The sequence below is a fragment of the Mirounga angustirostris genome, unplaced genomic scaffold (genome assembly GCF_029215605.1).
Source record: "Mirounga angustirostris isolate CCGP_5_RB_7025 unplaced genomic scaffold, mMirAng1.0.hap1 SCAF_7, whole genome shotgun sequence".
NCBI classification, from domain to species: domain Eukaryota; kingdom Metazoa; phylum Chordata; class Mammalia; order Carnivora; family Phocidae; genus Mirounga; species Mirounga angustirostris.
Window position 1 is genome coordinate 106,299,599 of NW_026991715.1, and position 21,361 is coordinate 106,320,959.

Below are 21,361 nucleotides of genomic sequence, written 5' to 3' on the forward strand. Positions count from 1 at the left end.
AGGGAGCCCGATGCGGGGCTCGATTCCAGGACCCTGGGATCATGACTGAGCCGAAGGCGGGCGCTTAACGACTGAGCCACCCAGGCGCCCCATGTCTTGCCCACTATTTTAACCCCAGCACCTACCTAGCACAGTGCCTAGGAAGGAGAAAGCCTTTATGTTAATGAGACAGTTTCAGCCACAAGGGTGGCTCAGATGGACTCAGATAGACTTAAACAAAAAAAAATTGGGGGGGGGGGGGCGCCTGGGTGGCTCAGTTGGTTAAAGCAACTGCCTTCGGCTCAGGTCATGATCCTGGAGTCCCGGGATCGAGTCCCGCATCGGGCTCCCTGCTCAGCGAGGAGCCTGCTTCTCCCTCTGACCCTCCCCCCTCTCATGTACTCTCTCTCATTCTCGCTCTCTCAAAAAATAAATAAATCTTTAAAAAAAAATTTTTTTTTTGGCTCATGTAATTGAGAAATTCAAGGGATAGGTTTACTTCAGACATAACTGGATCCACAGGTTCAAATAATATTATTAGGCCCTTGTCTCTTTCTATTTCTTGCCACTATTTGACTTCACTTTTAGACAGGTTCTTTCCTGACAAAGTAGCAAAAGAACTACCCACACAGCCCCAAGCTTACATTGCTAACCATCTCAGAAGAAAAGGAAGCAACTTTCTGATAGGGCTGCCAAGAGTCTTGGGAAGGATGCTCATTGTGCCAGCTCAGGGCCATATACCCATTACTGAGCCCAGCACAGTGGGTATGGGGATAGAGTTCTACACCCAGGCTTTGGTTCCTTGATTGTCTCTGAGTGGGTGGATGGGTGGGAGAGGAGGCTTTACCCCATCCAAACCATAAGCGCAGATGTGCACAGGTGCAAGACCACCTGGGGCTGATTACTTGCCTAACTCCCAGTCCAACTTACCGCTTGAGCTGCAGGGACTCAGCTCTCTCACTGGGCATATGCAGCCATTAACCTGAACCAGGCAGCTGAGACCTACAAGTAATTGAACTATTTTCCAGCTATGTGGGGCCAGCTAAAATTAAGTGCTTCCCTGAACCTTGATTGCCATTTTTATTCAGGCAGGATATTGGCATTCCCTGAATGCCTTCACCCTTTGCAATTTATTTGGGATTTAGGTGGCGGCGGTCTGCCCTTTGTAACAAATATAGGGATAGAGTTCATATGTAACATTTTCCTCCTTCCCAGTCCTTATCCTAAACTAAGTCTGTTTATACAGTTCTCTTGATCTGTTTAAATCTCATGGCCCCACCCTTCTGTTTTATTCACCTCCTTCACCTGCTTCAATCAATCAACCTAAAGTTGACTGAGCTGTGACAAATAGGAATTTCCTCACTGGTATGCAGAGGTACATCAGATACATAAACTCACTGGCAACCTTAGTATTCATTGCCTTGCAGACTCATCACTTTAGACTACCAATTAGGCTCCTTTTTCAGGGTTTGTCCATGACCTTGAGGAAGTCAATTCCCTCTTTCTGGACCTTGGTAACCCTAGCTATAAAATTAAATAATTACCCCATCTGCTGAATAAGATGGTTTCTAAAGTGTTCCCTCAGATCTCTGATCCCAGAATTACCTTTCTCCCCTCCTTAGCAATCTGGTGATGAGAAGGTTACCATTAAGTGTGAGGTGGCTGTGAGACCAGCCACATGATTTGTGGATTCCCATACAAAATGTCCAAAAATTATTAAGAATTTCTGGGGCGCCTGGGTGGCTCAGTTGGTTGAGCGACTGCCTTCGGCTCAGGTCATGATCCTGGAGTCCCGGGATCGAGTCCCGCATCGGGCTCCCTGCTCGGCAGGGGGTCTGCTTCTCTCTCTGACCCTCCTCCCTCTCATGCTCTCTGTCTCTCATTCTCTCTCTCTCAAATAAATAAATAAAATCTTTAAAAAAAAAAAGAATTTCAAGACAGCAACAGCAAAGCATTAAGCCAAGTATGGGGCCCTTCTGAGAGTTGGGTCCTGTGCAACTGCCTGGGTTGCACTTCTGTGAAGCCAGGCACAGATGCCTGAATTTAGATAGGATTAACCAGCCATGCTGATGCCCCTCCCCAAAATTCTGCATTATATCTACACTGTCTTTTGCAGCGATAGCAAAATCAAATATCTATAAAGTAAATGAGTGATGTGGGCTGGGGGTGGTGGTGACTGTGACAAAATGGAGAACAAATGTTCTCCCTAAAAGAAGCAGCTAATATGGTCTGCCAATTTTCACCATGGGAGAATTAAGGCTTACTATTGTCCAATCTTTTAATGTTTCAAAAGAAACCAGGATCAGGATTAAAAAAACAAAACAAAACAAAACAAAAACAACTCTTGAGTTTTTTTTAATGTTGGTAACTGTTGAGAAAAATTATCTAACATTTGGCAATGAGGCAAAAGGATAATTGCAATTCCTGTTAATGGCATCCAAGAGTAGTGGTTCTCAAAATGTGCTTTCCAATCGAAAGCATCAGCATCACCTGAGAACAAAGCATTAGCATATATATGCTTATATATAAGTGATATGAACAAAAGCAATGATACAAGGTACAGAAGGGAGGAATTGAGATTATTTTGTTGTTATAAGGTACTCACAATACCCTTGATGTGATATAGTGTTATTTGAAAGTGGACTTGTATTAGCCGTAAATGTATATTGCAAACTCTAGAACAACCATGAAAAAAGGTTTTAAAAAAGGAAGTATAATCAATATGCTGAGAGAAAATGGAGCCATATAAGATGTTCAAAAACCCCACAAAAAGCAGAAAAAGAGTGGAAGACAAAAAAAAGAACAAAGAACAAGGACAACAAATAGAAAACAGTAATAAATATGATAGATATTAATCCAACTATATCAATATGCTCTTGGAATATCAATAGTCCAAATGAACCAATTAAAAAAAGAGAGATTGTCAGAGTGAATAAAAAAAGACTCAATTATATGTTGTATACAAGAAACCCACTTTAAATATAAAGACATGTACTCATTAAAAGTTAATGGATGCAAAAAAATACACCATGCCAACACTATTCAAATGAAAATAAGAGCATCTATATTAAGTTCAGAGGGAGAGGATATCAAAGCAAGGAAAGTTATTAAGGATAAAGTAGAGCATTATATAATGATAAAGGGGTCAATATTCCAAGAAGACATAACAATCTTTAATGTATTTGTGCCTAACAATAGAGCATCAAAGTATGTGAGGAAAAAATTAATAGAATTTTAAAGAGAAATAGACGAACCACTATCATAGTTGGAGACTTCAACACCCCTCTATCACAAATGGACAGAGTGAGCAGGCAGAAAATCAGTAAGGACATAGCTGGACTCAACAACACCATCAATCAACTAGATATAATTGACGTCCATAGACTAGTTTATCCAACAATAGCAGAATACATATTTTCCTCAAGATCACATAGAACATTCTTCACTATAGACCACATTCAGAGCCATAAAACACACCTTAACAAATTACAAAGAGTAGAGATCATACTATGTCAATGCTCAGACCACAGTGAAATTAAACTAGAAAGCAATAACAAAAGGATAAATGGAAAATTTCAAAATACATGAAGATTAAACAGTACACTTCTAAATAACAGATGGGTCAAAGAAGAAATCTCAAGAAAAATTTAAAACTATTTTGGGTTAGATGAAAATGAAAAACAGCTCATCAAATTTGTGAGATACAGTGAATATAGTGATTAAAGGGAAATTTATTGAATGTGTATATTAGAGGGAAGAAAAATCAAAAGTTAATAATTTAAGCTTCCATCTTATGAAACTAGAAAAAGAAGAGTAAATTAAATCCAGAGTAAGCTGAAGAAAATAAATAATAAAAATTAGAGCAGAAATCAATGAAATTGAAATCAATATAGAAAGTCAATTAAACCAAAAGCTGGTTCTTTGAAAAGATCAATAAATCAATAAACCTCTAGCCAGGTTAACTATGAAAAGAAGAGGAGACACAGATTACTAATATCAGAAATGAAAAAGGGGACATCAGTACAGATCCTATGGACATTAGAAAGATAATAAAGGAATACTATGAACAACTCTATACCCACGCATTTGATAACCTAGATGAAATGGACTAGTTCCTTGAAAGAGCAAATTTGCCAAAATTGACACAAGAACAAATAGACAAAATGAATAGACCTATATCCATTAAAGAAATTGAATCAATAATTAAAAACCTTCCAAAACAGAAAGCACCAGACTCGTGGATTCACTGGTAAATTCTACTAAACATTAAAGGATGAAATTATACCAATTCTCTATAATCTGTTTCAGAAGATAGAAGCAGAAGGAACACTTCCTAACTCATTATATGAGGCCAGCATTACCCTTATGCCAAAACCAGGTAAAGACATCACAAGAAAAGAAAACTACAGTTAAAATCTCTCGTGAACATTGATGTAAAAATTCTCAAAAAAATATTAGCAGATTGAATCCAACAATGTACAAAGAGAATTATATACAACGATCAAGTAGGGTTTGTCTCAAGTATTCAAGACTGGTTCAACACTCAAAAATTTTTATTATAATCTGTCACATCAACAGGCTAAAAAAGAAAAGTCACATGATCATATCAACAGATACAGAAAAAGCATTTGACAAAATCCAACATCCATTCACGATAAAAAACCCTCAGTAAACTAGGAGTAGAAGGGAATTTCCTTAACTTGATAAAGGCTATCTACAAAAAACCTACAGCTAACATACTTACTGGTGAGAAACTTGAACCTTTTCCAATAAGATGAGGTACAAGGCAAGGATGCAATATCATACTGGAAGTTTTAGCTAATGCAATAAGAAAATAAAATAAAAGATGTACAGATTGGGGAAGAAAAAATGAAGTTATTTTCATTTGCAGAGAATATAACCATCTACATAAAAAAATCTGAAAGATAGACCAAAAAAAAAAAAAAAAGCTCCTGGAACTAATAGGTAGTTTTTGCAAGGTTGCAAAATATACAAGGTTAATATACAAAAGTCAATCACTTTCCTATATACTAGCAATGACCAAGTGGAATTTGAAATTTAAAATGCAACATCATTTATATTAGCACCCCCTAAAATGAAATACTTAGGCATAAATTTAACAAAATATGTACAAGATCTATATAAGGAAAACTATAAATTTTGATGAATGCAATCAAAGAACTAAATAAATGGAGAGATATTCCATGCTCATGGATAGAAAATTCATTATTGTCATCAGTTCTCCCAACTTAATCTATAGATTCAAAGCAATCCTTATCAAAATCTCAGCAATATTGAAGGAGAACAAAGTTGGACACTTCTCAACTTCAAGACTTACTATAAAGCTACACTAATCAAGACAGTGTGGTATTGGCAAAAGAATAGACAAGTAGGCCAATGGAACAGAATAAAGTTCCCAGAAATAGACCCACATAAATGTAATCGACTGATTTTTGACAAAGGTGCAAAGGTTTTTCCTTTCCACAAGTGACACTGGAACAACTGGACAACCACATACAAAAAAAAAAAAAAAAAAAAGGGAATTTAGACAAAAGCCTTACATTCTTCACAAAAATTAGCTAAAAATGGATCGCAGACTATGTAAATGCAAAACTATAAAACTCCTGGAGGGAAATATTGGAGAAAACCTAGATGACCTTGGGTATGCAGTGACTTTTTAGATATAAGACCAAAGTCACAATCCATGAAAAAAGATAATTGGTAAGCTACACCTCATTAAAATGAAAAACTTCTGCTCTGTGAAAGACAATGTCATTAGAATGGAAAGATAAGCCACAGACAATATTTGCAAAAGACATTTGGTAAAGGACTATTATCCAAAACAGGGGTGCCTGAGTGGCTCAGTCGGTTAAGCGTCTGCCTTCCGCTCAGGTCATGATCTCAGAATCCTGGGATCGAGCCTCATGTCAGGCTCCCTGCTCAGTGGGGAGTTTGCTTCTCCATCTCCCCCTGCCTCTCCCTCTGCTTCTCCCCCTGCTCATGTGCTCTCTCTCTCAGATAAATAAAGTCTTTTTTAAAAAACAAAGTATACAAAGAACACTTAAAATTCAACAATAAGAAAACAAACAGCTTTATTAAAAAATGGGCCAAATTTTAACAGATACCTCACCAAAGAAGATATATACATGAAAAATAAATAAGTACATGAAATACATACATACATACATAAATACATGAAAATACTTTTGACATCATATTTTGTTAGGAAATTACAAATTAAAATGAGATACCACTACACACATATTAGAATGGCTAAAATCCAAAACACTGACAACACCAAATGTTGACAATGGTGTGGAGCAACAGGAACTCTCATTCATTACTAATAAGAATACAAAATGGTACCGCCACTTTGAAAGACAGTTTGACAGTTTCTTACAAAACTAAACATACTCTTCTATTTTTTATTAATTTTTATTTTTAAAACTAAACATAGTTTTAACAATCTATGCTAACTATCTAACAATCATGCTCCTGGGAATGAATTGCAAACTATGTCCACACAAAAACTTGCACATGGTATATATAGCAGATTTATTCATAATTGCCCAAACTGGGAAGCAACCAAGATGTCCTTCAGATAAATAAACTCTGGTACATCAAAACAATGGAATATTATTCAGTGATAAAAAGAAAGGAGCTATCAAGCTATGAAAAGACATGGAGGAAACTTAACTGGATAGTGCCAAGTGAAAGAAGCTAATCTAAAAAGGCCACATATCATTTGATTCCAACTATTTGACACTCCAGAAAAGGCAAAACTAGAGAGACAGTAAAAAGATCAGTGATGGGCAGTTTGGGGTTTGGGGTTTGGGGAGAGAGATGAATAGGCAGATCACAAAGGATTTTTAAGGCAGCAAAACTACTCTGTGATATTTATAATGGTGGATGCATGTCATTACACATTTGCCAAAACCCGTAAAGCATGAAACACCAAGAGTGAACCCTAATGTAGACTATGTACTTTGGGTGGATAATGATGTGTCAGTGTAGGCTCATTACATCAGTCATAACAAATGTACTACTCTGGTGGGGATGTCAATAGTGACATAGGCTGTGCAAGTGTGGGGAAGGGGAGTATAGTGAATTCTTCATACTTTGTGTTCAATTTTGTTGTGAACCTAAGACTTCTCTAAAAAATAAAGTTTGTTAATTTGAAAAATATATTTCCTTTAGGGTCCTGTGGTAGCAAACAAATATCAAAACCCCTCTCCTGGCTATTCTGCCAGCTGTGGAGATACCACCCCACTGTGCTTCTGAGAATGGCCTGAATTCAGCCCAATTTCTTTTTAAAGATTTTATTTATTTATTTATTTGAGAGAGAGAGACTGAGAGAGAGAGAGCATGAGAGGGGGGAGGGTCGGGAGGGTCAGAGGGAGAAGCAGACTCCCTGCCGAGCAGGGAGCCCGACGCGGGACTCGATCCAGGGACTCCAGGATCATGACCTCAGCGGAAGGCAGTCGCTTAACCAACTGAGCCACCCAGGCGCCCCCCTTTTTTTTTTTTAAAGATTTTATTTATTTATTTATTTGAGAGAGAGAGACTGAGAGAGAGAGGAATTCAGCCCAATTTCCAGAGTGACAAGGAGGAGATGAGAAAAAATCTTGAAGCTGGGGTGCCCTGTGAACTGGGGCATGGTAGATCCCACAGCCACCTCAGGCAACTTCACCTCTTCAAGCCTCAGTGTGCTTTAATAATACCAGAGTAACATAGTGGTAACAGACCCTAATGGGTTCAGTGGCTCTGAAGCTTCTCATACTTCAGTTTGAATTTGGGCTTTGTCTCCAACCTAGCAAGTGCATGAGCATGCTTCCATTGCCACCCACCTCTAGCTTCACAGTAGGAATATCAGTAGTACCTATGGTGGAGGGTTGTCCTAGGATAAAATGTGATGATGCACTCGGCACATGGCACATTGTAAGCGTTGTGCAATCAATTATAACTATTATTATTAGGTGGACATATTACATTGCCAAAGTTTGACCCTTTCTGACCTACAAAATCAACAATTCCATATGGCTTGACCTTATATCTTTTATGGGACTGTTATGGGCACTAAATGAGAAAATATAGGCACTGGGCTTGCTACCATTTGAGGTGCTCAATACATGATCATGATTATTATTATTTTTATCCACAATCCCAGGGCCGGTACCTGTTGTTGAGAAATCAAAGAACCCAAGACATACATCAAGAAACTTGATCATGCTCTGTAACTGTCATTTCATTTACTTGTCAGTTCCTACTCTCACCTCTCTTTTCCCTCACCTTCCCCTACCCTAATTATTATAGTGGAGACCTTGTCTTAGAAATCTTTGTATTTGTAGATTCTAAAAAATGCTAGGCACATAATAAGATCTTTGTATTTGTAGATTCTAAAAAATGCTAGGCACATAATAAGTGCTCAAGAAATGCTGTCGAATGAGTGATTCCAAGAGTTTTATGGGTTTCCCCAGGGGTTGGGGGATTTGCTTCTCTTGTGGATTACTGGGGCCAAAAAAGGAACTAAAGACTAAAATCTGGAACATAACCAAGGGACTCGAGTAAAAGACCTATTTAGGCTTTAATTCCTTCTGTCAGAATGGATCCAATAATCCTAACCTTGCTCCATCATAGAGTATTTAAATTGCAAGAATGTTGCTGGGAAAATACACATCTATTAGAATGGCTAAAATTGAAAGAACTGATGATACCAAGTTCTGACGAGGATGCAGAACACCTGGGACTCTCCTATATTGCTGGTGGAAATGCAAAACTGTACAACCACTTTGAAAAATATACTTTTTGTAGTTTCTTGTGAAGTGAAACATATATTTAATGACAAGACCTAGCAGGTTAACTCCTAATTATTTACCCTAGAGAAATGAAAACTTATGTTCACATCAAACTTGAATATTTATAGTGACTTTATTCATAATTGTCAAAAACTGGAAACACCCAATGTCCTTCAACTGGTGAATGGATAAAATAACTACGGTACATTCACCCAATGGAATACTACTGAATAATAAAAAGATGGGAACTCCTGATACATGCAACAACATGGATGAATCTTAAATACATTTTACTGAATGAAAGAAGCCAGACTCAAGCTAAATTCTGAATAGTTTCATTTATATGATATTCTGGAAAAGGCAATGCTATAGGGACATAAAGCAAATCAGTAATTGCTAGTGATTGTGAGTGACAGGAAACTGGAGCGAAGTTTTTGGAGTGATCCTTATTGTGGAAGTGGTGATTTGATTGTATGTATTTGTCAAAACTCATAGTCATGTACACTAAAAAAATAGAGAATGTTAATGTATGTAAATTAGACTCAAATAAACCAGACTTTTAAAAAAGAGCTAGTTTCTGGGAAAATGGTTTACAAAGCAAAATTATCACTGGGTCAACATTATTACCATAGTAAGGGCCAATGGAGACAATTCTCCTAAAAGCAACTTGGAAGTGTGCTGAGCCAGAATGAAATAATAATCATTAAGTATTTAATTTATGATTTATTTAATTAAACATTTATTGTGCCTTCCAAATACTGGGGGGATGAGAGAAGAATCAGGTGCACCTCCTATTCACAAAGGGCTCACAATGTAGTGGGAGTGGGGTAAGGAAAACAAAATTACAGTATAACATGATCATTATCTTTGATAATAATTAAAGAACCAGTATATAATTAGACTCTTCACACATTACACAATTAAAAGGACAAACTAAGCATTAGAAATACACTCCTTACCCCTGCACTTAATAGCAGTAGAATGAAGATAATAAAAGCTAGCATTTATTGACTGCTTACTTTGTGAGAGATGTTATTCTAAACACCCATTTAAGCCTCACAAAAACCCTATGAGCTAGGAGCCATCATAGAAAAGTTTATTTACCCATGGTTACTCAACTGTAAAGGATCACAAAGAGATTTAAACCCTGTTATGATGGTCACCTCCTAACCATGACAGTATTCTGTAGCTAGAGAGGAACACTGACCTGGGTTACCTAAACTCCCAAAATTTGGAACTGGTTGTTCTAACTCTACCTCAGTTTCCTTAATATCAGAGGAGAGACTCAAGCATGCAAAACTCTCTGTGTAAGACACCAGGGCAAACCATTATTCCTCTTGTGATCCTTTCCTGTGTTTGCTATTTACCCACCCACCCCTATTACAAAAGTAATAGGTAATTATTATAAAATATGGAAGAAGCAAAACAAACAAACAAACAAAACCCAAGAAACCAAATTAAACAAAAAAATCTTCATCCATTCATAGTCTCACAACCCAGAGGTAAATATTGCTAGCATTTTGGCACATTTCCTTCTAGTATTTAAAAAAAATATCTTTTATTTATATAGCTGAGATCATACTTAAATGTAATTTTGGACCCTGCTTTTTTTCACTTAACATCAGAGCATGAACTCTTCATAAACATTATTTTAAATGGATATATAATAATCCATCATATAGATATTCTACAATTTATTAACTGTTCCTTCACAGTTGGATATTTAGGTTGTTTCCAATATTATAAATAACACCACTATTAACATTCTGGTCCATAAATCTTGTAGGTTATTTTTTTAGGATAGTTTCCCAGAAATGTAATTACTAGGTTAAATGTCAAGAATATTTTAAAAATTACAGTGAGATGTAGTATTCTTTAAAAACAACAAACACATTCTTTACAAACAAATGGAAAGGCTTCTATGGGGTCAAAAGTTGTTTGTATGTTTGTTTCTGTGTATAAGTATGGAGGGGGGTGGATGAGAGACAGATCTGGAAACTTTCTCAGTACTTGGTCAGTGCAGTAACCACGTGACTTTTTCTCTTGTGAGCTACTTCTCAATTTTTAGGAGCACATGCTGATTAAATATTGATCACTGAGTGCCACCAAATGGAAGCAAATTTCATGTATGGAGTTTGTATGCCTTTTGCAAGTATATTGTCCATAGAATCAGTGAGACTTGGCACCTATGTTTTTCACTAGGCAGAGCATTTTCACTGCCATTATCTCAACAGCTTCTCATAGCTCCTGGGTGAAATGGGTCGGAATAGCCATTACCATTGGTAGGTCATTGGTTAGAAACTCAGGCCCAGAAAGAAGTGAATTACCCAAAGTCACAGAGCTAGTTGGAGAGAGCTGGGACTAGAATTCTAGTCTCGTGGTTCTAAGGCAAAAGCCCCTGTTATGGAGTGAATTATGTCTTCCCCCAACCTGCACCCCCCATCCATATGTTGAAGCCTTAACTTGTAATGTGACCATATTGAGAGACAGGGCCTCTAAGGAGGTAAAAAAGATTAAATGAAGTCATAGGATGGGGCCCTGATCTGGCAGGATTAGTGTCCTTATAAGAAGAGGAAGACCAGAGCTCTTTCTCTCTCTCTGCACACACACAGAGAAAAGGCCACAGGAGGACACAGCAGAAGGTGGCTGTCTACAAGCCAGGGAGAGAGGTCTCACCAGAAATCAACCCTGCCAACACCTTGATCTTGGACTTCCAGCCTCCAGAACTGTGAGAAAATAAATTTCTGTTGTTTAAGCACCCAGTCTGTGGTATTCCATTAATGGCAGCCCTAGAAGACTAATACAGATTTTGGTACCAAGAAGTTGGTGGGGTGGTTGTGGGGCGGGGGGTGTTGTTGCTGTAACAAATGCCTAAAAATGTGGAGGTGTCTTTGGAACTGGGTAATAGGCAGAGGCTGGATAAGCTTTGGGGTGCATGCTAGAAAAAACACCTAGGTTGCCTTAAAGGGACTGTTGGTAGAAATTGAATGTTAAAGATAGTTCTAGTGAGGGCTGAGGAAGAAAAGAGAAGAACTGTTAAAGAAAGCACCTATTATTTTAGAGAAGACTCACATCATCATGGACAGAATGTTGGTAGAACTGTGAATGTTAAACAGGTGATTCTGGTGAGGCCTCAGAACATGGAAATGCAGAAGATGGAAATGGAAATTGGCAGAAAGGTGATCCTAATCGTGAAGTGGCAAAGAACTTGGCTGAATTGTGTTGTAGTGTTTTGAGGTAAGTGGAAATTGCAAGTGATGAACTTTGATATTTAGCTAAAGACATTTCTAAGCAAAGTTTTGAAGGTGTGGCCTGGTTTTTCCTTGTGGTTTATAATAAAACATGAGAGGAGAGAGATAAATGGAAGGGACTGCTAAGCAAAAAGGAACCAGAGTTTGAAGATTTGGAAAATTCTCAGCCCACCCATGTGGCAAAAAAACCAAGAATGCATGTTTTAGGGAGAACACCAAGGGTGTGCCTGGCCAAGCACTCTATAAGGAGGTCACCCATGCAGTTCATCAGACATCTCAGCAGAAACCAGGAATAGAGATGGGATTTATACCAGCAAGAGACACAACCAGTTTGGACCAAAGGGAACAGAGAAGGGACAAAATAAGGAAGGCTATTGGAGTTCTGGGATTCTACAGGACAGGACAGCTGAGCTATTTGGCTGTGAATATGCTTTATCTTTCAAGAGAAGGGAAGAATGACCCTGAAGGTGATTTAGAGATCATCAGGGCTGCCATTCCCACTATATGCCTAGGGCACTCAGCCCAGAGGGCAAGGCTATTTCCTTTTCAGGTTCAGAGGGTAGGGAGTTGGGCCGTCCCTGCCTTGTGCTTCAGATGCAGGGCTGCAGCAAAAAGCCACAGGTGTGGGACTGCTGCCCAGAGTCGAGGAGGTAGGGCCACTCCCTAAGACAGTGGGGATGACACCACTGCACAAGTGGGCCCGGACAGCATAACATTCAGCTACAGGATTATTCTAGAGCTTTAAGACTTGGTGGAGTTTGCCTTGCTAGGTTTTGGATTTGTCTGGGACCTGTCACCCCTTTCCTCTTTCTGATTTCTCCCTCTTGGAATGGGAATGTCTATCCTATACGGTATTTTGAAAGCACATACGTTGTCTGGTGTCCAGGTGGAGAGGAATTCTGTCTCAGGATAAATCATACTTGGAGTTTCATCCATATCTGATTTAGGTGATATTTAGATGAGACTTTGGACTTGGAATTGATGCTAAAATGGGTTAAGACCTTTGGGGGTGTTGGGATAGTGTGGATGTATTTTCTGTACAATGAGCACATGAATTTTGGGGGGGTGGGGGTCAAAGGAAAATGTTATGAACTGTGTCTCCCTCAAATTCACATGTTGGAGCCCTAACCCCCAGGGTGGCTGTTTTTGGAGACGGGGCCTATACAGAGGTAATAAAGATTAAATGAGATCATAAGGGTGGGGCTCTGACCTGATGGAATTAGTGTCCTTATAAGAAGGGGAAGAGAGAAGAGCTCGCTATCTCCATACAAGCACAGAAGATGCCACGTGAGGACTCAGTGGGAAGGTGGACGACTACCCGCCAGGAAGAGAGGGCTTACCAGAAAACCACCAGGCTAACACCTTGATCTTGCATTTCTGGCCTCCAGAGCTGTGAAAAAACAAGTTTCATTGTTTAAGCCACCCAGTCTGCAGTATTTTGTTATGGCAGCTCAAGCAGACTAATACAGCCTCTAAATACACCAATGGCAAGACCATATCTTTTATTTATCCCATGGGTGCCCAATGGTTTTGACAGACCCACCTACCTACTCATCATTTTCAGGAGTGTCTTGTCCTTCCCAATACATAGTATTTTGTTGAGTTGTGCAAAGCTGGGTTTGAAGAAAGAGGCTCAGCGAAAGGAACAGATAACAAAAGGTCTGAGGCTTGGTTTCTAGAACCAGGCTTTGCCAAAACTTGCAAAGGGATCTTAGGCAAGCCACTTCTCTCTGATGATTATCATTATCCATCTGTAAAATAAAACGTGCTGCATCAGACTCTGGAGTTCGACAGATGTGGGCTTGAGTCCAGACTCTGACATTAGTTGCGTGGCCTTGCACAAATTACTTAGCCCCTCAGGTTTGGTTTTCTCATCTCTAGAACAGGATAACCCCAGGGATTACTGGGCTAATTAATAGATGATGTATCCAGAGTCCCCGGCACATTTTAAAGGACAATAAAGGTGGTTCTTTTCCTAGATTAATTAATTAATTAATTAGCTTAATTTATGCAAAGCGCCGAGGACAGTATCTGTCTTAGTTACCTTTTTTTTTTTTTTTAATTCTAGCAGATAGTAAGTCCTCAGTAAGTAAGGTCCTTATGATTATTTTCAGGCCTCATATCCCTTCATTTCCCTCCAAAGCCCTAAATCCTAACTATACCTAATTCTGTTTCTCCCCCAATACAGCCCGTGGGCTTTCCTGCCCTAGTGTATTTGTCTACTCCGTTTTCTCTGTCTGGTGCTCCATTTCTCTTCCTCTCTCAGAGCTCAGATGTCTTCTCCCCTGGGAACCCTCTCTCCACTACCCTCCTCCTCCCAGTCAGAGGAATGGCTCCTTGATTTGTGTCCTGCTAAGAAAACAACTCCATATAGCACTTAGTTTTTTGTGCCTGGTGGTTCGGTTAACTCTTTCAGAGCCTGCTTCCACGCGTAGCGGCCTCGGGGGCACGGTGCTGGGTGAGTAGCCTCTGGGTGTCACCCAAGACGTCTAGCATAGTGCGGGACAGAGGAAAGGGGCCCCTGTGCAGAGAGGGGTCCAGTTTAACTCCTAGAAGCCCGAGCCCCCGACCCTCCCCAGGCCGCGCCCACCGTGAAGCCGGCCCCTCCGTGGGCTCGGACTCTCCCTCCGCTTCTCCCCATCACCTGAGCCGACCGGCTCCCAGGGGTGCCCCCGGGCTCCTTCCCGGCGGTCCGTCCCGCCCCGCCTCCCCTCCGGGCGGGCGCGTCCCCTCCTCCACCCCGCGGCGGAGCCCTGCGGAGCTGAGGGCGGAGCGTCGCTGCCGATGGCTGGGAGCGGGGTTGGGAGGCGCTGGGCTAGCAGTGGGTTCCAGACGCGCCGCCGCCTGGCCGGGGGGCTGGCATGGCCGCGTGCTTGTGAACGCGGAGCGCGCGAGGGGCGGCTGCCACCATGCCCGGGGGCGTGGGCGCCGTCCGGCTCTGCCTGCTGGCGCTCGCCCTGCCGGGGTGGACCAGAAGTAAGTGGCTGGGCGCGTGGGGGGGTGGGGGGAGGCTGGGGGAGGATGGAGGCGGGTGCGCTGGGTGGCCCGAGGACCTGGGAGTCGCCCCCTGCAGCTCCGCGGGGCTGCTTCCCCGAGGTCCCCCAGCCTGGGAACCCGGGCTTTGTTCCCACGTTGTGCGCCCGGGGAGGTGGTGGGGGTCCGGGAGACCCAGAGCAGGCGGAAAACAGCCGGTCCCCTCCCTGGCTTGCCTCCCTCGCCCTCGTTCTCTTTTTCCACTGTTTTTCTGCTTTTGGCTTCTCTTCCCGCTGCTTTCCTAGTCTCTCCTCTTCTCTCCAGTCTTTGTGTGTGTGTTCCTATAAATATATATTGATAAAATTGGAACCATACCATATGTACAGTTTTGTGCCTCGCATTCTCCACTTCACATTATGAGCCCACATCGTTACATTCTCCAAAAACATGCTTTTAATGACTGTAGATTACATCAAGAAATCGCAGAAGTGTAATTTTCAAAAAGTTAAAAACATGACTCATACAAATATAGGATGAATGGGTAGCAGAGATTCCTTCAATTCATTAATGAGGCGGTGAGTAGAATGGTAAAGCTGGTTCAAAGCATGAGAGGAACGGATGGTACAAGCATCAGAGAAAATGTTGAAGTCGTGCACTGGGACAGATACAAAAGTGGTCAATGCCCCCATAGGGTCAACCAATCTTAATTCTCAGTTCTCTCTCTACCATACCGAAGTCATTTGCATCTCTACCAGACAAAAATCTACAGCTAACATGTAACTTCACACAGTATGTTTTTTTTAATTTGTTGTAAATTTAGAAAGTCAAACCAAGGTGCATTCCCCTAGAAAAATGTGGTGATCTATGGGAGGGCCTGTTAAACAACTCTCCAGTGTGACATTGAAAGGGCATCCTGCTTGCTTTTTGCCTCATTTGCAAGTTTTGAACTATTTTTCTTAAGATGTACTCTGTTCCTCTCTTATTTAGCCTTGCTTTCAGTATTTTTTTTTTTTTTTGCAATCATAAAGATAATTTCATTCCTTTAAACATTCCATTAAATATCATATAATTCCTTTTTGTTGCAAAGAATCTAGACTTATCAGAGCCACAGAGCAGGGATATGCCTCTCTGGTCCACCCAGGAATATCAAGTACCTAGCATAGTACTTGGTAGATAGTTAAGCATTCAGAAAACACATTATGAATAAATGAATGCATTGCTTCTGATTTTTACCAGTACTATGAAACTAATGCTTGTCTAGTGAGATTATTTTTCAGATATATTTTGATTGAGAATACATTATATCAGTAATCTGAAAGGAACATCAATCACTCATAATCCTGCCACTCTAGCAGCACAACTGTAGCCAGCTTTCATACCACTCATTGTATTCTATGTGATCGATGTGGTTGGTGTAGAAAGAATAGATCTTGGAGTCCTCACCCCCACCCCAGGAGTCCTGTGGATTTGGCCCCTTCCTGTGGAGACTAATTTATCTAGGTCATGGGGAAATACCGCTTTATTAAGGTTATCTGCAAAAGGTGTTTGAGGTCGGTGGTACCTAGAACAAGGAAAGACTTGTTGCAGCTCACCTTTCTTGGAAAATAGAAATCCTGCTGCGTATCTTGTCTTGAGGATGAAGGGGAACCGAGGGGTGATAGTGATTTGGAAAGTAGGAAGTGATCTATAAACGTAAACTTGCCATTAGGAAGCTCAGGGTAATGTGATGATGCTTTGTGGATGTAGGAGCAGTTTCATGGTGACTCTCCCCAGCACTGCTGTGAGATAGGCAGGCCGGTATCATTGTCTTCATATTACAGATGAGCAAACTGAAGCTCAGGGGGAAAAACCCATGGGCCTGACTTCCAGAACATACCCAGAATCCGACCACTTCATTCCTCTCTACTGAGCTCATTTTAGTCTGAGCCACCATCATCTCTCACCAGGTCTCCAGCCTCGCCTTCTTGCTTCTATTCTTATGCCCACCCCCTCCCCCATTATACCCCCCATCTCCACCCAGCAGGCAGAATAATCTTTTAAAAACCAACTACAGACCATATTGCTCTGTGTCTAAACCCTCCAGTGCCTTCCAAGTCTATTTATAATAAAATCCAGACACTTGCCATGGCCTCTGTGATCTCAGACCCATGTCTCCTACCACCTTCCCTGCTCATTTACTAGATTCTAGCTACCTCTACCTTCTGCTTGTTCCTTCACTGGGCCAAGTCACCTTCTGCTCAGGCAGGATCACTGCACTTGCTGCTCTTTCTCCCTGGGGCACTCTTCCCCCAGATCTTTTAATGGCTGCCTTCTTCCAGTCTCTCAGGTCTCAAATGCCATCTTTGCTAAACATCCTGTCTAAAATAGACACCTCCTCTTCAGTGTCTCTTTATTCTATGACCCTATTAGACCATTTGAGAATATTTGTGTATTGTACATCTCCCACCTCTAGAAGGTAAACTGTGAGGACTACAGAGACCTTGTTATCCCTGTTTACCACTATATGGCCAAAAACTAGCAGAGTGCCTGACCTATAGGAAGTGCCAAGAGCCTGGCCTCCAGCAGGTGTTCTTCTAATGACCCAATAAGGGGCTTTTTCCCGTTGGCGGTGCATGCCTAGCTTAGCTAGGGTGCAGAGTTCTGGAATTCCAATGGTTGTGCATCCTGTATTGGCAGGAGGAAATGGGGAAGGCAGCGCCCAGCTACAGCATGAGCGAATAATACCTCAGTGGAAGACTGCAGAAAGCCCCACGAAAGAAAAGGTAAGACACAAAATATTTCATTTACAGAGCCAGGAGCTGACAAGTCCATTCTGTGAGATGTGGGGCCACCTTCCCAACTTTCCTGGAAGCGTCATTGCTATTAGTTCTGTTTCTGGCCTGCTCTATCCTCTCTGTGCATTGGTTTTGAAAATCCCAGACGGGACTTTCCTTCATTGTGTGACAAACTTCTAGAACACTTCCAAATGCTATTAGTTGAGGAAATGAAAATTATTAATGCTGACACAAGCTAAGTGCAAATATGTGTCACAAAAATCACCAGCTCTCAAATGGAATTGATTAAATATTGTCACTGTTATTTTTGCTCTATATAATACATGCTTTACTTTATTGACAAGATAATGTACTTGGAGAGAAAAATAATAATTCAAGCTATTTTTAAGAGACAAGGGAGGAATCTACTACTCGGGGATATATCTTAAAATGCAATAGGCTCCTTGGGCCATGACACCAGCAAAATGCACAGGCTTTATCAAGGGGATTGGGAACAAGACAGAAAACATTATCCTGTTCTGCAAAGAGGACCTGGACATCCAGGGTATTCTTTGTGGTTCTGGTCTTTACAGTTCAAGTGAGACATGAAAGAGCTAGAAAGGAAGACAGTTGCTGTGTGCCAGTAACCAGCTATGGGACCTTCTACTTTCTGAACTTCAGATTCCTCATTTATAAAATAGGGCTTCGAGGGGATAGGAATAGAGAGGGCTGGGGAGAAGTGATAGTTAATAAGGTCCTTTGGGGCTCAAAGGGTCTATGATTTATTGGGCAGCATATAAAAAAGCAAGATTATAGTAGAAGAGAATGGAGAGAGAGCTTTGTCAGGGAAGATTTCAGACTTTGTGGAAAGGTAAATGGAGAGGAGAAATGCCTGGAATCCTTGAAGTTATGGCTAGGGTAATACACACATGTCCAAAATGCTTCAATTTGAATTTATTAAGGGAACTTCCAGTAACAAATTTGGGAGAAATGAAAGTAAGTAACATTTTATCCTAAAGACAATAAAGGCATGAACCTCATTTCATCAAAAAGTAGGAAAGGCTGAAAATAGCTTCAGGAAAAATCTAGACAGATTGATGGATGCCTTCCTAGAGAAGGTTATTTTTAAAAATTAGGATCTTGGATAGTCCAACATATCTATTATTGCTCGAGGAATGGCTCCGATACTTTCTGTAGAGGTTCTTTGTTTCTTACAGATGTGGGATGCCCGGCATCCTCAGGAAGGGCCTGAGAAGCAAAGTGGAGCTCCAGATCCTGTCTTTATTCCTAGCCATTGTCTGCCCAGAATCTGGGTCATTGTATTTTGTAGGAAGAGTCAGCACACTGCCTGGTGCCATAAGTATTTGTTGAATGAAAAAATGAATGAATGTCAGAGAGAGAGTAGAAGGTAGGTTTCAGTCAGGCCTCTTATTCTCATTTATGTAATTAATTCATTCATCAAAGATTAATTGAACAGTCACTGAATAATAAGTATTGTACTAGATCTTAAGGGGGGCGGTGCACATATATAGGACAGATTTCTGATACCCTGTGAAGCTGAAGATTTATTTAATCTACCCTTAAAGGGAAAGGAATTTTAACCTTTCCCTGTGGGAAGGATAACCAGTGGGTCGACTCCCTCCGCCTTCTAGGAGAGGTGATGTTGCCCCTTCCTAGCACAGAGTGGGGTTGCAAGGGAAAAGTCAACAGGGAAGATGCATAGATCCTGATAGAGCCGTTTCATTGTTTTGCTTGAAGTGTCCCTTGGAAACAAGTGACAACATATTTTAAATATCAGTGTCTCAGCGTCTTCCACACCAGAAAGAAATATTTTTGGATTACCCACTTGTAAATATTTGTACTCAGGTTGCAGCTTGTGTCTCTTTGGAGGAGAGGTGACAGTGCTTTGATTTGTGTCAACTTTCCCTTTTTGTGTGGACTGTCACGTGGACATCTACTCCTTGAATAAGGGAATTGCTACAGCTCTGTTGCTGTGTACTTTTCCTCAGATGCCCACTTGGGACTATGTCCCTGATGCTTAATGTTCACTGGACAGGGTCCTTGTCTGGAATATCCCAGGGTAAAGTGGCAAAGGATCAGCAACCAGAATAGGTGTTATCAGAGCGGAATCAGGGCATCAGAAACAGAGATGTGGATCCCTTAGTGAAAGTTATTGGGCAAACAACCACCTTCCTCTCCCCATGGTTTTGAAATGTCCCTTTTTAAGAGAAGTCAATAGGATGAATTAGTACAAAAATAGCAAAGGACAGGGTTGCCCAAGCTTCCTGGATCAGAATGCAATGCTGATCTCATCGGAGCCCTTGGTGGCCTGAATAGCTCAGGGATGCCCAGTGCCTAGGACCCTAAAGGGAAGTGCAGTTTGGGGCAGATAAAAAGCGGAGTGTGCTTGGAAGAGGAAGGCCCCTACAACCAGACGTGGCAAAGCAGTGGGCCCACTTTCTCTGATGCTGAAACTAAGCTTTGGGGTCAACTTCAGGAGTTTATCAGTTCCTTGGTCCCAAGTTAGAGAACATGTATTTAGAGATCCTGTTTTTAATATGCTTAAATATGTAAATATCTCATTTCAAATAAATAACTTTTCCCTTCGAAATAAGTTCAACCACCTTAAGTTGAATTGTTGAAGCATGGAAGTTTATTATGACTTGAATTTTTTTTCCTTCTTTTTTTAAAATTAAAAAAATTTTTTTTTAATTTTTATTTTTTTTTTATTATGTTCAGTTAGCCAGCATATAGTACATCATAGGTTTTTGTTGTAGTGTTCAACGATTCATTAGTTGCATAATTTTCCACAATAATAAGGTAAAAAGAGATGGAAATCCCTTTCTATTTTAAAATATAAAAGCAATTCTAAAAACATGGAAAGATGCACAAAGAAAATAAAATCAACCATGGTCCTACTGCTGAGAGGTCACTATGGTAACTTTTTGATTTCTTTCTTTCTACAAAAGTATATTTAAATAAAATATACAGTGTTGTTTTGAGCCTTCGTGTGCTTAATAATTATTATGTATACTTTCTTGATAGTTTAAAAATTATTTAAAGTCATCTAGGGGCGCCTGGGTGGCTCAGTCGTTAAGCGTCTGCCTTCGGCTCAGGTCATGATCTCAGGGTCCTGGGATCGAGCCCCGCATCGGGCTCCCTGCTCCGCGGGAAGCCTGCTTCTCCCTCTCCCCCTCCCCCTGCTTGTGTTCCCTCTCTCGCTGTGTCTCTCTCTGTCAAGTGGATGGATAAAATCTTAAAAAAAAAAAAAAAAAAAAAATTATTTAAAGTCATCATTTTTAATGACTATTGAGTGTTTTGTCATATGATTGATCATCATTTATTTAACTATTCTCCTATTTTTAGACATTCAAGTTATATTTCATTAGTCATTATTATAAGTAATGAGCATCCCTGTGTATAAACCTTTGCCTGTGCTTCTATTTGTTCTCTTCAGATAGAGTTTTGTGTTAGAGTCAGACGGTCTAAACATTTAAAAACTCTTGGTCCATCTGTCAAATTATTTTCCACTGAGTTGGTATCTATTTAAATTCTTACTGGTAGGGTCTGAGAGTGCCTATTTTTCAGTATGCTCATTGTGATTTATGGG

General features: G+C 40.6%; 1 protein-coding gene across 3 annotated transcripts in view; it reads left to right on the forward strand.

Moving 5' to 3' along the window:
• The first annotated feature begins 14,801 nt into the window (after positions 1–14,801).
• ADAM19 (ADAM metallopeptidase domain 19) overlaps positions 14,802–21,361 on the forward strand; it is a 79,329-nt gene continuing 72,769 nt past the window's right edge. For all 3 annotated transcript variants that reach the window (XM_045902059.3, XM_064596605.1, XM_064596607.1), the window contains exons 1-2: positions 14,802–15,001; positions 17,675–17,760. In XM_045902059.3, coding sequence (XP_045758015.1) covers positions 14,935–15,001; positions 17,675–17,760 — 153 coding nt within the window. In that variant the 5' untranslated portion in view covers positions 14,802–14,934. The remainder of the gene's footprint in view (positions 15,002–17,674; positions 17,761–21,361) is intronic.